Source organism: Ascidiella aspersa, chromosome 2 (genome assembly GCF_963924565.1).
Source record: "Ascidiella aspersa chromosome 2, kaAscAspe10.2, whole genome shotgun sequence".
Taxonomy (NCBI): domain Eukaryota; kingdom Metazoa; phylum Chordata; class Ascidiacea; order Phlebobranchia; family Ascidiidae; genus Ascidiella; species Ascidiella aspersa.
Window position 1 is genome coordinate 25,672,164 of NC_139448.1, and position 15,062 is coordinate 25,687,225.

General features: G+C 39.0%; 1 protein-coding gene across 1 annotated transcript; it reads left to right on the forward strand.

The window, feature by feature from the left end:
• The first annotated feature begins 49 nt into the window (after window positions 1–49).
• LOC146164511 (mediator of RNA polymerase II transcription subunit 16-like) lies at window positions 50–15,062 on the forward strand. Its single transcript, XM_083382275.1, has 19 exons — window positions 50–195; window positions 531–638; window positions 1,239–1,390; window positions 1,795–1,901; window positions 2,666–2,793; window positions 3,300–3,409; window positions 4,470–4,592; window positions 5,031–5,195; window positions 5,893–6,029; window positions 6,464–6,602; window positions 7,576–7,724; window positions 8,273–8,369; window positions 9,447–9,554; window positions 10,204–10,286; window positions 10,504–10,639; window positions 11,248–11,452; window positions 12,028–12,169; window positions 13,856–14,014; window positions 14,756–15,062. The coding sequence occupies exons 1-19, from the start codon at window positions 66–68 to the stop codon at window positions 14,889–14,891; spliced, it is 2,514 nt and encodes an 837-aa protein (XP_083238401.1). The 5' UTR covers window positions 50–65; the 3' UTR covers window positions 14,892–15,062.

The following is a 15,062-nucleotide window of genomic DNA, read 5'->3' on the forward strand; positions in this document are numbered from 1 at the left end:
GCTTAGTAGGTTAGGCGCGTATCTAGGGCGTAATTAAATAATAGGAAATAACCTGCAATTTGGTGATGGAGCAAGTTTGCCGGGTGGACTGGCCCGCCGACTCGCATCCCGTTCGCTTGGGCCACCGCGGCGTGGTCGTATGTGCCTGGTCATCCAGCAACCTGTTCGCTTTCACAGTCGAAAAACACATAAACGGTGAGACAGCTTTAGATTTTCTTTTTTCTTCATCTTCCCAGTAATTTTTCTGTCGCAGAGTTGCGCAAGACAGCAATCTATCTTAAAAAATTAGTATTGTTAAGATCCCTAAGTTAAATATTTGGTCTAAAATCTAACACACACAAATATTAATGGAAAACGCTTGATGCCCCTGCTATATAGTATTGTAACCCTTTTAATTATTGTTCAAATAATCGTTTCTGCGCGACATTACCTTTGAGTTTAAAATACTTGTCTTAAGGATCATTGTTTACTTTCTTGCCTTAATTATTCAAACCGTTCTCCATAAAGTTGACGTCGAACTTGTTTTTCAGGTTTTGTGAAGCAGTTTCTTAACGTTATCAATCCGAACCAACCCTGGGATGTTTTCAGCACGCAATACAAGGGTGGAGAAATAAGCTGCATCGAATGGGATCACACAGGTATAAACATTTTTTCAAACAATTTTATTAAATGCTAAGCTATAGAGAAAATAATATCCTAATATTACAAAATATGTTATTTTCGTAGCCCTAGAGCACAAAAACCGGTCCCCAGTTGGGAACAACTGATTTAACAGGTGCGGAAATAAAATTTCATTTTTTCAGTTTATGCATTTTACTTGTCTAATAGCCTGCAAAGTTCCTACTCTTCGAACTTATATTTCCAGTGCTTTCCGCGCCGCTCGGTACCTCAATAGGCAAAAACGATAAATCACAAACTTCATTTCGCGTTTTCGCCTTTTATTGGTTTTCGTCCTGGATAAAGGATCGACTGAGAAGTAACGGAACAGCGCCATTGTTATTGGGCTGCTTTGGAAAAATAAATACTTTTGCAATAAGGGTTGCTTAATACTCACAAACGTTGACTATTGCAATCCATAAATCAAACGATTTTCAATTTCTAATCTTTTAACAATGAAGACTTTGAAACTTGTACTTTATTGCTATTACTGAGTTCTGCATAAACGTGTGCTCAAAAGACCTAACTTTGTAAACCTTGCCCATTCCCGTATTAAAAATAAGCCTTGGTACGGTTTCCAGGTGCCCGCTTCCTAACAGGCGACTCGCACGGCGTTTGCCGCCTTTGGCACATGCCCAACTCGGTGGTGAACGTGTGGGCGTCGAAAAGCAAACCCATCGACCTCGGCGGCGAAGAGATCCTGGCTGTGGGCTGGCTACACCAGGGCGTCAGGGTAAGTGAGCTCAATTTTGGTGAATCTTGTATGTGTCTGCTGTCTTGTTGTTTTCTTAGTACCTTGACAACGGTTTTCGTAACTTTCTAAAGATGTAATAAGAATATCAAACCCCATAGAGAAGTGGGTAACATTTTGAACGTTTCGGATAACTCTTTATTCGTTTTCAACATCTTTGATGTATTACGTCTTACTGCAACCTCCAACCATTATGCTCTAAAGACGCGTTTTTTTTTACTGTCAACTTAGGTTTCTTCAAAAAAGTTGTCTTAATTTATTTTATTTGGGTGGAATTGCGGACAGTATGGTTTGTTTTCCGAGTGAATATGTAAGAAATTTAATAGAGACTTGAAATAAACTGTTAATCCTAACATAGTAACTAAAAATTTAATTTACAAATATAGGTAATATTCCACGTCGAAAATCTGGAGATGCCTTCCGCCACGAAAAACTTCGCAAGGGTTGGATTCCGACCGTCGGTTGTCCGCTACGGGGGAAAACCGATTGATGGGTGAGAAACTAAGTAAAGTAATGTTATGATTGTCTGAAAAAGTTCCATAAACCATTATGTATTTTTTGTGTTGTTAAAATTTATCATCAACTAAGTGGCCTTTTAACTGCGGTCGAGTAAGATTATAAAACATTGTTATCCCTACAGCTGAGTTTTCAGTTTATTACCAAAAACAAAGGTTCCCCTAAATACATTGTTGCAGTACGACCACGTGATAGGGCGGGCAGTGCTGCCATGGTTGTTTCCGAACCTCTTTTTTCGTTGATCATGCGTATCTCAGTCGTTTGGTCGACGGCCCCGGAGTGGTCGAGGTCGAGAGTGCAAGTCTCACCTCAGCCTACCTTTTCAATTAGCCAACACGCCTTGCTTACAACTAAAATCGTTTTCAGACAACTAAATTAAGTGCTTAATCCAGGGGTTCTTAAACTTTTTTCACCGCGGTCCTATAAATTATCTTTTTTTGCTTCACGTGGGAAAAAATTCAAAAAGGACGGCCTAAATTAACGTCACAATACAAATAGACTTTATAAGTCTGCTGATTTCGGTCCAAAAAATGTTAAAGTGCAATCGAGTCTAAATATAGTCGGTGCATAAACTTTTTTTTTGATGAATTTTTTACTTCTTAAAAATACACTAATGTTTCAATTAGGACCTCATGGACCCCCTAAAACTAGCTCACGCACACCAGTTTAGTAACCCATGACTTAGTCTAACTTGGAAGCCTCGTACACCCTTAATATGAGTTCCGCTTATGCATTTTGCAGATACATTCTTGTAACTGGCAGCGGTCTGGTGGCGGTTCGACTTTTGCTGTCTGGCGACGAATCATTGGACGCCCACGCCCGTCTTCGAGTTCCCAGCCACCAGCAGTTGGCCGACATCACTTTTACAAGTAACAAGCAGCGCCAACAGATTGTCGTTTTGCTGCAATTTTTCGTCATGGTTTGTTGTTAACAGAAACATGTCCATTGAAGGTTGGCGTCAGGCGTTACACGTGTCGTATATTGCAGTTGATCAGAATTTTCTTTCGAATAACAAAATCTGCCTGAATCCGAATGGTGAAAACATACGATTCTTGTTGCACATCAATGATAAAGAATATACTAAATACGGAACTTAGTAAACCGAAAATCAGTTTGTTCGGATGTTATGATAAATATATTTTATATATTTTTTTATTCGAATTAAGATACTGATGATGCTTTTAGCAGCGAACTGTATTTATCATTTAACAGCCAAACAAAATGATTGCATTTTAGTACTTTTTTAGCGAAATTAAGAATTTCTTTGTAACATATTTTAATCTGTTAAGCGGTTTCATTTAACAGGCGAATCTTGTACGCCATAAATCACGCCATTTATTACAATGTTGTTTGATCCGTTGTTGTGTTTTTTTAGGTTTAGGCAAAATCGTCGTATTGACTTCTGACGGAGATATCCAGCACCTAATTCAGTTTCACGAAATCGAGTTAAATTTCGCCCCAGACGAAAACAAGCTCGCAGTTAAGGTGGGTGGCGTGAACTAATTAATTTGTGCGAGTTTTTGATTTGTGCGAATTCCTTTAAAAAAAAACTTGCTAAAATGGAGGCAAATATTGGGAACTTGTTATGATTTTTTTTTATATTTTTACATTTTCTGCGCAATTTGTCTCATTTACAATGGTAAACACCATTTCGTGATTTTTGCTAATGTCCCCTCAATTGCTTTGCTTGCTGTTTATGTTTTAATTTTAAACGTTACATAAATACCTGATGTTTGTCCGAAAATATTAATATTGGCCGGGTGAGACATTCTTTAATTGCCAATTTATCTCCCGATTGTTGCTCTAATTTCGGATTGTCTTATTGTAGATTCAGCAATTCACATCCGAATTCTCTTAATCGCCCATGTAGTATGGTTTCTATTAAGCAACTGTGCAAATTACGGTTGATTTTAACCAAGAAAATTGCACTTTCATATATATTTTTTTAATTGGGATGAAACACCGGTCTTTCATTAAATTTATTGTGGCCAAAAATATTTATCATAAATGACACCGGGTGATATATTTATTTTTGTAATGTTACAAAAATTACCACCGCCAAAGCAACAGGACTTAAAATTGTTTAACCGTGTGCTCGACGTCTGTTAGTTGCGCGAGGATTTTCGGATAACAGCGAACAGAAACCGACATCCGATGAAAAGTGTTAGTACCGGTGCTCGTCCGATACTGTGGTGGTATCGTACTGATTCGACGCCGAAATTTGTTCATTACAGCCATGTTTTGTGATGGAGCGAATTTCCCACTAAGAAGGGTACATTGAATACAAAATATAACATTACAATTGGAAATACATAGGAAACCTAACGCAAAAACAAAATTCGATCAAAAACACTTGAAACTAGTACCACTGCAATTTGACAAATTTTGCATATTTGACAATAGTACCGACGTAATTTTGTATCGAAACGGATTGCGGTATTTTTTGCAATTAAGATCTGGTGTCGGTATTGCCCTAAAATACCAAGTAGAGGACATCCCTATGTGGCTGAGTAACCAATTGTGACAGTCTACTTTGCCTCTGTAGTCCAGTGCCTTACCCAGCTTGCCTCCGAAGGCGGCCAGCGACGATTCGTCCACTCTCACTCACATCTCGCACGCCAAGTTCTTCTCACGCGAAAACCAACACCAGGACAAGTACCAAGTGCTGGTAGGTCGACGAGCTCCGTTGTTTCGTGAACTTCTTTGTTAATATCGAAGTTTTGTTTGGTTGTATTTTTAGTAGAATTTATACAATAGTAAAGGACGCAGATTGCAATGTTGTCTAAAACGGCATATTCGACTTGCAAAAAGTGTTAGCTAGATCTCAGTGTAAACTGTATAACACCCAGGAATGTCGTAAACTACTTTTGTACACGAACCCTAAAGTGCTGCTAAGGTTATGGCTTGGCACCGCTTCCATGACCAAAATGTTTGACAACACGACATTTAAGTATCACCAAAACATTGTGCTCCATCTTGTATGTTTAATATAGCTATAATATCAGTTTGTGACTCCAAACAAATTTGTTTACTTAACTTACATCAATCCGTGTCCATATCCCTATTTCTCTTGCTGTAAAGGTCACAATTCCCTAACTTTACTTAGATCTGCATATCCGGACCTACGGGGTCGATGTTCGAGAGCTGGCTGATGCGTAAAGAGGATACCCAAGTGCACCGGATCTTCGCACAAATGCCCGATCCACCGAGCAGCAACACGGAAACCATTCGCACCTGGCAGTTCGTCACTCACTCCGAAATGCTAGCTCGGGTTGGTGAAGTCATTTATGATGTCGGTTTTGAGGCAGTCTTGTTGGGTCATGTATCGACACATATGTGGTCCCCTTTCACTTTGAACGAAAAGCTGTGCGCAAAGTACCTAAATTGTCCAACGTAAAGTGCCCAAAGGGTCGGGATGCCCCATTTCACCACATATGTTAAACTTTGGTAAATTGCCCATTGGGTACTGGAGGTATATTTTTGATATTCAAAATAGTGTTGTGGTTGTGTGGGCTGCAGAAGACAATTCACGTCCGAAACTTCAATTTTTTTACCTTCGTACTTCTTTTTTTTTTAATTGCTCATTTGCGCAACACACTGACCGATACCATTACACGAACAATAGAAAACACATGTTAAGCTTCTGATTTTCAACTTAGCAATGCCGAAATTAAAGTGAGTGCATCACTTTGTATTGTGGACGTTTATTTTGTTGTAGCCAAGCCGTGCAAACTAAAAATGCCTAGGATAACAGGCATAACAACTTTTTTCGTACCAATTCGTTGACAAATTATAGCGCGAGTTTCTTAAATAGCTTGTATTGTATACAATTAAAAAAAGTAATCAAAGCGAATGACTACCATTCAGTTGAAGTACCCTGTCCCCAGGCTGCCGTTTTACACAACAAACGGAATCAGTCGCCCAACGGTCGTTCTTCGTCGCATTTTTGTTTTTATTCAAATCCCCAGGTCATGAACTTTTCGATTCCCGCCCTCGCCACTGACACGTCCTCATCTGAGAACCAGCTGGCGCTCGGCAACAAGTTCTACTGCGGCTTGTGCATCGCGGTCGCCCTGGCTGACAACAGTGTACAACTTCTGCACAGGTGCGTCACATTTCCGACACGTTTGAGCTGTAACTTGGCTTGTTTTTTTATCAGAAAAGTCACCCACATAATTTTCAATCGTATAGCAATTTTCGCAATAGTTCACTCTCGGTTGTCTTTCACGTATAATTTTATAGTTTTCCTAACAAACTTTACTAGACGTTAAAATTTCGTCACTTCATCCAAACCGATTAAACGTTCGATTTTCTTCTGATCCCACGTTTAAAGGATTGCCTTAGCTCACCAAACCATTGTTGTGTACTTACGTAATGATGTGTCTGCCAACCTTTGTTTTCCATAATATCATAACGAAATAAACAAAATCTTTGTCATGCAACTGATTTTATCTTTGCCCCTACAACGTCAACGTATGTCTTCGTACAAACCCGTCAGCCCAGGTAATTTACACCTCTAAGCAAAACTATTTGTTCCAGAATATTTTTGAAGGCTCTTGCGACCAGCCAACTTCCGGAATCGACCTCAGCCCAAGATAAAAGCAACGGAAAGCGCTCGAAGGTTGTGGAGCCTTCCTGTGTGAGAAACGCCACGTTCTCCACAATGTCGTGCGCCTTGGTGAGAAGGCCCCCATGTGTTATGTATTGTCGCCCAACTGTAGCTCGGTTATCCGCATTTGCCATATGTAGTTGAGGGATAGATATATTGAAAGCATTTAATATGTACGCGATGGTAGGAATCGCGTGTCGTTTGCTGGTGACAAGAGCGAGCGCTTTGGTAGTTGGTTGTTTAGCAAAACATTGACCCTAGAACAATGCTTCCCAAACTATTTCAGTTCGCGACCCACTTTTCATGCAAGTTTTATTGTGCGACCCACAATGATTAACATTTACAGAAAACCCGCATCTACTGGCGTACATACTGAAACAGTTAATGCGACACGACACATCTAATTGTTTCGTTTTTGTTACATTGTTGCATAAATGTTACATAATGATAATGCAAGATTTCCAGATCTAATAGAAAACTGTAACATTTAGAAATGCTTCGCGACCTATTGGGAAGCACTGCCTTAAGAGCACTTGGCATCAAATGTCTATTATCTTACGACCCCTTGCTTTACATAACGTACATATTTCAAACGAACGATAATACACATTTTTATAAAATAATTTCAGTTTCTACTTTTCGGTTTAACAGGTCCCGAATCTATGTGATCTTTATATTCCACTCAAATAATGAAGCCTTTATCCTTGACTACGTTACAAGTTGGTCGCCAATAAGGACGTGTTCCGCATAAACGTATTAGTTACCCTTATATTTGTGAGCCGACGATGCGCTTCGACGTTTTAGTCGTGTACAATGTACGCACGTGCTGACTATACTGAAAAAAAATGATCGCGCGTTTAGTAGTTGTCATCGGCGGCGAATTTCATAAATCAACGTAACTGAGAAATAGTATCGAGAGTTTAACAGCCCTATTAAAATTACATCACATACTAGATCAACGATTAAATTTATCGCGTATTTCTATTCCACCTTTTCACTGTCGAATTTACTTCAAACAAACGCATGTTTTTCATAAATTCAGGCTAATTCTAGTCATTTTCAAAAAGTTTTGCTTCTAGATAGCAGCGGAAAAATGCCACCCTGGTTGACAGGACGAAAGGCCGACTCGCCCCAGGCCACCAAGCAGCTTGCCCACCTGCTCATGTACTGCCTTATCACCGGCCAGGAGTGGTAATTGCCTTTTGCCAATATTTACCGTGCTTCTGGCGTTTTGTTTGATGTGTAGCAGCATTAAGCGCGTATATAGTTAGCAATTGCAATTTTATGAAAATCCTTTAATTCATTGAAAAAGTAATTGTCGTTTTTACACAAAAACAATCGCAATCATTTGACTAAAATATTACCAAAAAATTCAAGTAGAGATGATCAGAAATGTTCGATCCAATATCTGCTACCCCTAGCAAAATAGTCATCGTGTTTGGTAAATGCATAACGTTTTAGGCAGCGATTTCAGTCTGGTATGAATGTTTAGTGTTGAGATAATAAGTTTACAACAATTGTTTTTTTCGTAACGCTAAAGCAAGTATCATTTTATCCTATGTTCACAATTCTGTCATAGCTATAATTTCACCCTTTTTGGCGGTGTGATTGTTGTACAGAAAGCATGCCGTCAGGTCAGACAGTTCCTTTTAATCGAAAATTAGGTTAGTGGTATTGCAATTAAACACTTGGTGTGGTCATCCTATTTCTAATTCGGAAAATGACGCTTTTTTGGCCAGGTGGGACATTCTCCTTCACGTGCAAACCAACACCGCCGACGCTTTGATCGAGCAGCTCACCACCGACGCAAAACAACAGCCCGGCCATTTGCAACAGGTAGGAAGGTGGTTTAATTTGCGTAAGATCTTTGTGATGCTTTTGAATATATGCATGAGGCCTGTTTAACCACCCTCCACAAAAAGCCTAAGATAAACGAAATCTATAAATCTATAATCGTCTAACTTTATTGTAAGCTTAAGTTTATATTATTCTGCTATTAACCGTTTATTTAACCGTTTAAAATGCTTTTCAATGTAGTTATCCTCTAAATATTACGAAAAACTTTCGTCCATAGACAAACGTTTTAATTAGTGAAGATAGCAACCCTTGTTTATCTTAAACTTTTCTTTTAGTCCCATACTATTCGCTTAGACATTAACGAAAATTAGCTTTTGAATTCCATTAGCTGTACAGTTACTTTTGTCGTGCTCAATAGGCGAACGACGAGTCCAGTCCGATTGGGTTTTGTCTTTTTCTTTTACTTAAAAAACTGCGTGCTTTACCAGTCGTGTAATTGTGTACCTACTTTACCACCGAGTATCGACCACGGCATATTGTGTTGAAAACACATTTTCCATAAAAAGTTTGAAAGTCGGAAGTTGAGTTTAGTCCACTGGTTTTCAACTTTTTTGTAACGTACTAAATTTAGTGCCTTTTACTTTCACACCACCTTGGTATTATTTTAAAATAAATTATTTTGCTTAAAATTACATATTTTAATTGTGGTGATTTCATCAAACTTCGTTTAAGACCTAATACTGCTGGCGTACTACCGTAAAACCTTCGCGTACTGTTAGTGCTACGTGTGTCACATGTTGGTTGTACTACACTAATTTTTGAACCTTTTTGTAATGAAATAAGTGGACAAATGTAGACAATTTTTTTTTAAATCAGTATAGACACAACTATGACACCCAAAAGTATACTTTTACTCTTGTATACTAAAACAAGCCGATTATCTAAAGGAATTTATTATCACCTAATTTTTAGTGGTAGTGGTACTAAACATTTTAGTCAGTCGCTCTGGTCTGATATGTCTAACATTCTATGTTTTATCTTCAAATATTCTTCGTTTCAAGAAAAAAAAACTCACATTTGCCCTGTCTTTTCACGGCCTGATTGTTATTTGGACAGATACTGCAGTCCCGCTTGCAATCGGTGAAGATCAACATATACCACATTTCCAACAACTCGGCTGCAATGGACTGCCACCTCAAATTGCTTTTCGACGCCGTGGTATTGGTAGGTTAAAATTGTTTGTCAGTTTAACGATTTTATAATTTATATAGAGTTTCCATGAGAGAGTTTTTAAAAATCGATATTTGCCACATTGTTTTTTCTTAAAGGTAAACAACTGACTCGTCTCTAAAATATCTTAAAACACCGTCAAATTAAAATCATCATTAAGTTACAACGGGATTAGCGACATATTAAATCAACCGTAGATCCTACATTTGTGACCACTTTACAAATAAATAGATAACATTATCACAAGCCTGTATCACACAACGTACACTGATGAGTGATCACGCAACGTATAGTGAAGTGTTTGACCGCGTGACGATGTTGTCCTAACCATTCTAAATGTACAAGTTTATCGTAATTGAATTTCTATTTCACTATATTTCTTCAATAATTGTAATTGACAAAGTAACATTAATTGATTGATGTTACAAACCCCAAACAGCTAACCTGGGCAAGTATACTTTTTTAGCTGTAATTGGCACTCCTGGCGAATTTTGTTCAGTCGCACAACCGCACTTTATAGCATATTACACACCCTGAATTGTATCTGTTAAATAAGACAAATAAGGCGGCCAAACGAGGTATACAGGCGCTTTATAGTTTACGAGCTACCAAAAATGAACAGCACAGTGCATTCACTTGCCAGGTGTTCCGTTCGCTTCTTCGACCCCATCAACAAGTAACAACCGAAGATACCGATCCTGCCACTCGCCTTCAATCGGTCAGCTGGTGAGGTTTTGGCTTAGGTTGTAATACTCATCAAAACAAGTAAAAAGTTTTAATTTAAACTCTTTGGTTTCGACTGAGAGATTAAAAATGCCGTTGGACAAAGTAGCATTTTTGGTAAAATTCTAATTAGACTAGAATTAGAATTACTCGCATTTTCCTCTAAATTTAAATTAGAAAACCAAGTCTGCTTTACATATTTGCAATCGTCGGAACGCAGTTCTTCAACGGAAGCGAACGTGGACAAGTTGCTAATAAACGTGGACACCGACCCGCAGACGCTCCAGTCCATGCAGCAGCTCATCCAATGGGTGGCTGACGTCACACTCTATATACTCGCATCAGCGCCCTTAACGGTGAGTTCTCTGAATGCGTAGCTTGATGGCCTAATTTAATATTAAATAAACGAAAAGTTTACGTACACTCCTTCGCACCCTCTCGCAAACCCTTCACGCCCGCCCCCTTAGGGTGCCAGCGCCCCAGTTTAAAAGCCGCTGGCGCAACCCCCAACTATTTAGGCAACTTTAACCCGGTCGTTGCGTGTTTAACAAAAACAGTTTTTGTGTCTTTCGGTAGAAATATAGTACGCTCTTGAGTTATGCGAATTCTTCGCTGTATTATTAAACCTCTGCCATTTTCTCCGTGTGTTATATTCCAGCTCTATCGTAAAAATATTTATTTTTCATCAGTTTGAATGAGAAAACATTTTTTTGCGTGTATTTTTTACACATCTAAATCCTTACATAAACCTTTTTTTGGTGTGTGTATACTGGAGATTCAAAATATACCCTTTTTATAAAAACCCGAATGTTGAAGTGTAAATATTCGAGCTGGTATCTGCTGGTTCAGCGGTTTAAAACTTTAAAAACGTTACTCTAGATTTTTTGTGCTTTATAGAAGATATCATTACAGTTAACAGCAACTTGTCAAATTATTGCTGAAATGCCCAATATTTTAAATGCAGTTGTATAACAAGCAGCCCAATCGACCAGGCGCCTCGCTTTACCGGGATCGGGCCTGGCTCTCGATTCTGCGGGAAATGCTCGTCCTAATACGGGTGTGGGGATTGCTCAAGTCGGCCTGCTCGCCTGTCTTCACCCTGCTTGACTCCGGCCTGGACGACGTCTTATCTCACTCGTTTAAGTTGGTCACCGCGCTCTGGAAGGCCAGTGAGTTTGCCCTACTGTGTGTATTTAGTGAGATTGCCCTACCGCTCGTGTATTTACAATTCCAATTGGACGTTTATTATTTCCCCGATAGTTTATTTGTGCAAAAACGAAATTGCTCGATTTTCTTGGTTTATTATGAAAACACGAAAACAAATTTAGGAAATATGATATTTTCATTCTTTAAAATGTGGTAAATAAAATCAAAACGAACGAAATAATGGCTTAAAAACATTTTACAATTAGTTACCCATAACGAATATGGGTGACGTCATTATGACGTTCAGGCACGATAATTTTTCGGGGCCTCTTTTCGCCTTCCTGGCACCTTGCACGTAATAATCAATAAAACCATTTAAAAGCCCTTCTGTTGCAATTAGTCTAAGTTTAGGCCTTTTTAACCTACATTTGCTGGCCTAAAAACGAATTACAATATTTAAACGTGATAAAAGTGCCGATTTTATAAAGTTATTAGACTTCTAGACTGGAGTGTTTACTGTTTAGTGTCCTCGTCCGTGCAACATGTTCACATAAAAATGTATTATCTTTATCGATGTTTCAACTTTCCTTGTTGACAGGCAACGAGAAATCTGACCCGGACGCCGGCGTAATGAACGAGTGCAGTTTGCTGTCAGGTCAGGTCATCATTCCTCCACTTCAGGTCGTGTCGTCACCAAACGGAATCCTCAATCACATGTCATTGTACAACAAGGATACAAAGTAAAGGAATAAACCGTTGTTAACAATATGTTAGCTAAAGTGCCTAAGATTCCTGATGTATTCCGCTGAGTCGGCATACAGGGGTGGCTGACCCAGAGGCACGTGGCCATACCCCCTCCCCGAAACTATGTTTTTGGCATGTTTTAACTAAATGTGTAAATGCAAAAATCGCCATTCGCGCCAATTTGTTTGTTTTTTAGGTCATTTGGAATGTTTAAAGCATAACAGTATATTTCGCCCACAAAAATTTTTGGAGTTTAACAGGTTAAACCCCCAGTAAGATATTTGCGCTTCGCCCGAGTTTTAACGTGATTCTGTACAGCCCTTAGGTCATTGTTTCGCAACCTTTTTGGCTTGTGGCAGCCTAAAGAAATTATAAACAGTTCGCGGCACCCTTGCTTGTATTTGTGCTGAGTGGTTAACTGTAACCAGATTGAAACAGCACATTAAATGTGCAACAAGGTTGATAAAACCTTTTTAATTATTGACACTTGTATCGTCCCCAAAAGATTCTATTAAGAAGCTTACCAAAAGAGCAAAAATTGTTATCCTAAAGAATTTAACATATCTTTCGGCACTTTTGAGCGTTAAAAATGAGAAACCGGTTGAGGACCACTGCCTTAGGCTCTAGTAGAGTCATGTTGATAAATGCTATTCAATCGAGCTATGTGCAATTTTTTGGTTTCTGAAGGTGTCACGTCCCCATATAAATTACAAAACGTTAATTGCCAACCTATGTAAACCAAATTAACGCAATTATTTATTTTTACGTACGCTTTGACACATAATTTTCGGTATATTAAGACTAGTTTCAAGCCCATTTACGCAAGTTTAATCAGGCAAAAAAAATAATATTTTGATGCCCACCCCCAAAAAAATCCGAAATCCGACCCTCGACATATATTTTTATTGTTGCCTAATGCCCATATGTACCGCTTATTGTTGGCTTAGATATTTCTCTAATAGCACGCAGATTGGGAATGTCAATATTTAACCTCTTAAATACCACCAGAATCCAATACCTTACATATCGGCAACCAAGTTTGAAAACAACTGTAACAAAATCGTTAGATTTGGAAAAACTGTATATTCTTAACCAGTGCTACGGACCCGCACAAGATGTCTGTAATATTCCATAAGGGGTCTAAAATTCAATAACATTCCAGTGGGTCCGCGAAAGCACGGAAATATAACAGTTTTTATGTTAGGAAACACTTTTTGAATGTACTATTTTATGTTTTTTTTGTTTTGATTTGACTTTACTGAAAGTTTTACTGGTATGTTTAAATGTAAGAGAAGTTTTCAAGGTTTGGTTAGATTTAGTCTTTTTTTATTAAAAGAATGTCTGTGACGCAAAAAAATTGATCTATGCCATTTGAACTCGTAAAAATAGATTGCCAAGATATGGCGCCTAGTTTGTAAAAAAATTTATTGGTTGCTTGGCCAACAAGGGTGCGGTTTCCAAGAAATTTAAATATTTACCACTGCAGTATTCTGTTTGTTTTCATATATGCGCTTTGCTACGTCAGAAAATGTTGGCCGCATATCTAAATTTAATCTATTAGCCGTATTTTGAGAGGTTGATATACACGGGGCTTGCCACTAGGTCCGCCAAGGCAGAAGTGAAAACGACCCACAGGACAGTTTCCCAGTGTTACCAACTTACGTCCACTTATTTGACCGCAGGTTCACGTTCGGTCGATCGCAGCCCGACGTTTTTCTGAACAGCGACCGACAGCAAAAGATCGACTACGTCACCAGCACGGCGAGTTTCGGCAAGATGGACGCTCTCCGGCGCGTCTACATGGGAAGGAACCCAAACCAGGACATGAAGGAGTGCACCCGGTAAGTTTTGCCTTGTGCTAGTGCTGCTGCTGCTGCTAGCGCTAGTGCTAGTGCTGCTTTGGACCGCAACTACAGTTGGGAGTCTTTTTGTACGGTAAAAGAAAATTTGAAGTCGAGCTTCGTAATTATAGTTTGTCGTCACTGGTTGCTTTTGCACAACCCCCACCCCGAAAAGAACTTGTCACACGTATGACTCACATATACCGAACCGTTTCGAAGTAAACTGTCAAATCTTCAGCAAGAGCAAGAGTTGGCATAAAGTGAATGTGACCGTCCAGCGTTGTCAATCGCCTTATGTCGTTATTTTATTTGGTAATTTTCGAATATTTTCGTCAAAAAAGCTCGTAAGCTCTCCATTTTTCAGTTACGCCATACTATGTACAAAAAATAAACACTAGCCATAAATATAGTTTTCATCACTGGTTATTTTTGTACAACCCAACAAAAAAGACTCTGTCACAATTATTCCTTTCAAAATTGCGAATCGTTTCGAAATCAACTGCCGAAGTTTCAGCAAGAGAAAAGTTGTGAAATTGTTCTAAAAAACACTAGTGCTGCAATTTTATAAAAGAGGAATCACAATTATTCAAAAAATGAAAACAGGACAAAGTTTTACAATCGTTCCTGAATACAGACAAGCTAGTTTGTTGAGTCTAAAAGTAAATCGCATGCCGTTTTCTGCGTACTAATTTCGTGTGTTTTCAATTCGATAAAAGATAGTCATACCGCCATTTTTTTAAGTTGCGGCATCACGACAATGTACAACAACTTGCCTCGCGTTACCCTCAAAGTGTGGGATCAGCGCTTCATCGGTTTCTGCCTGTGCGGCGGTCGCTGGCGCAAAATGGAGTCGACCGTCTACAAGTCGCAGACCTGACCTAAAAAGGACGCATGGCGCTGACCACCACATCGGTTATTATTATTACAACGGAGAAACTAGGAGTGACGCCGCAGGCGTGGGTGTGAGATCGCGGGAGATCATGTCTCTCGCAGAACAGAACAAAACGAATATTCTTTGAAATAAATTGTGATTTGTTTTGGGAACCTC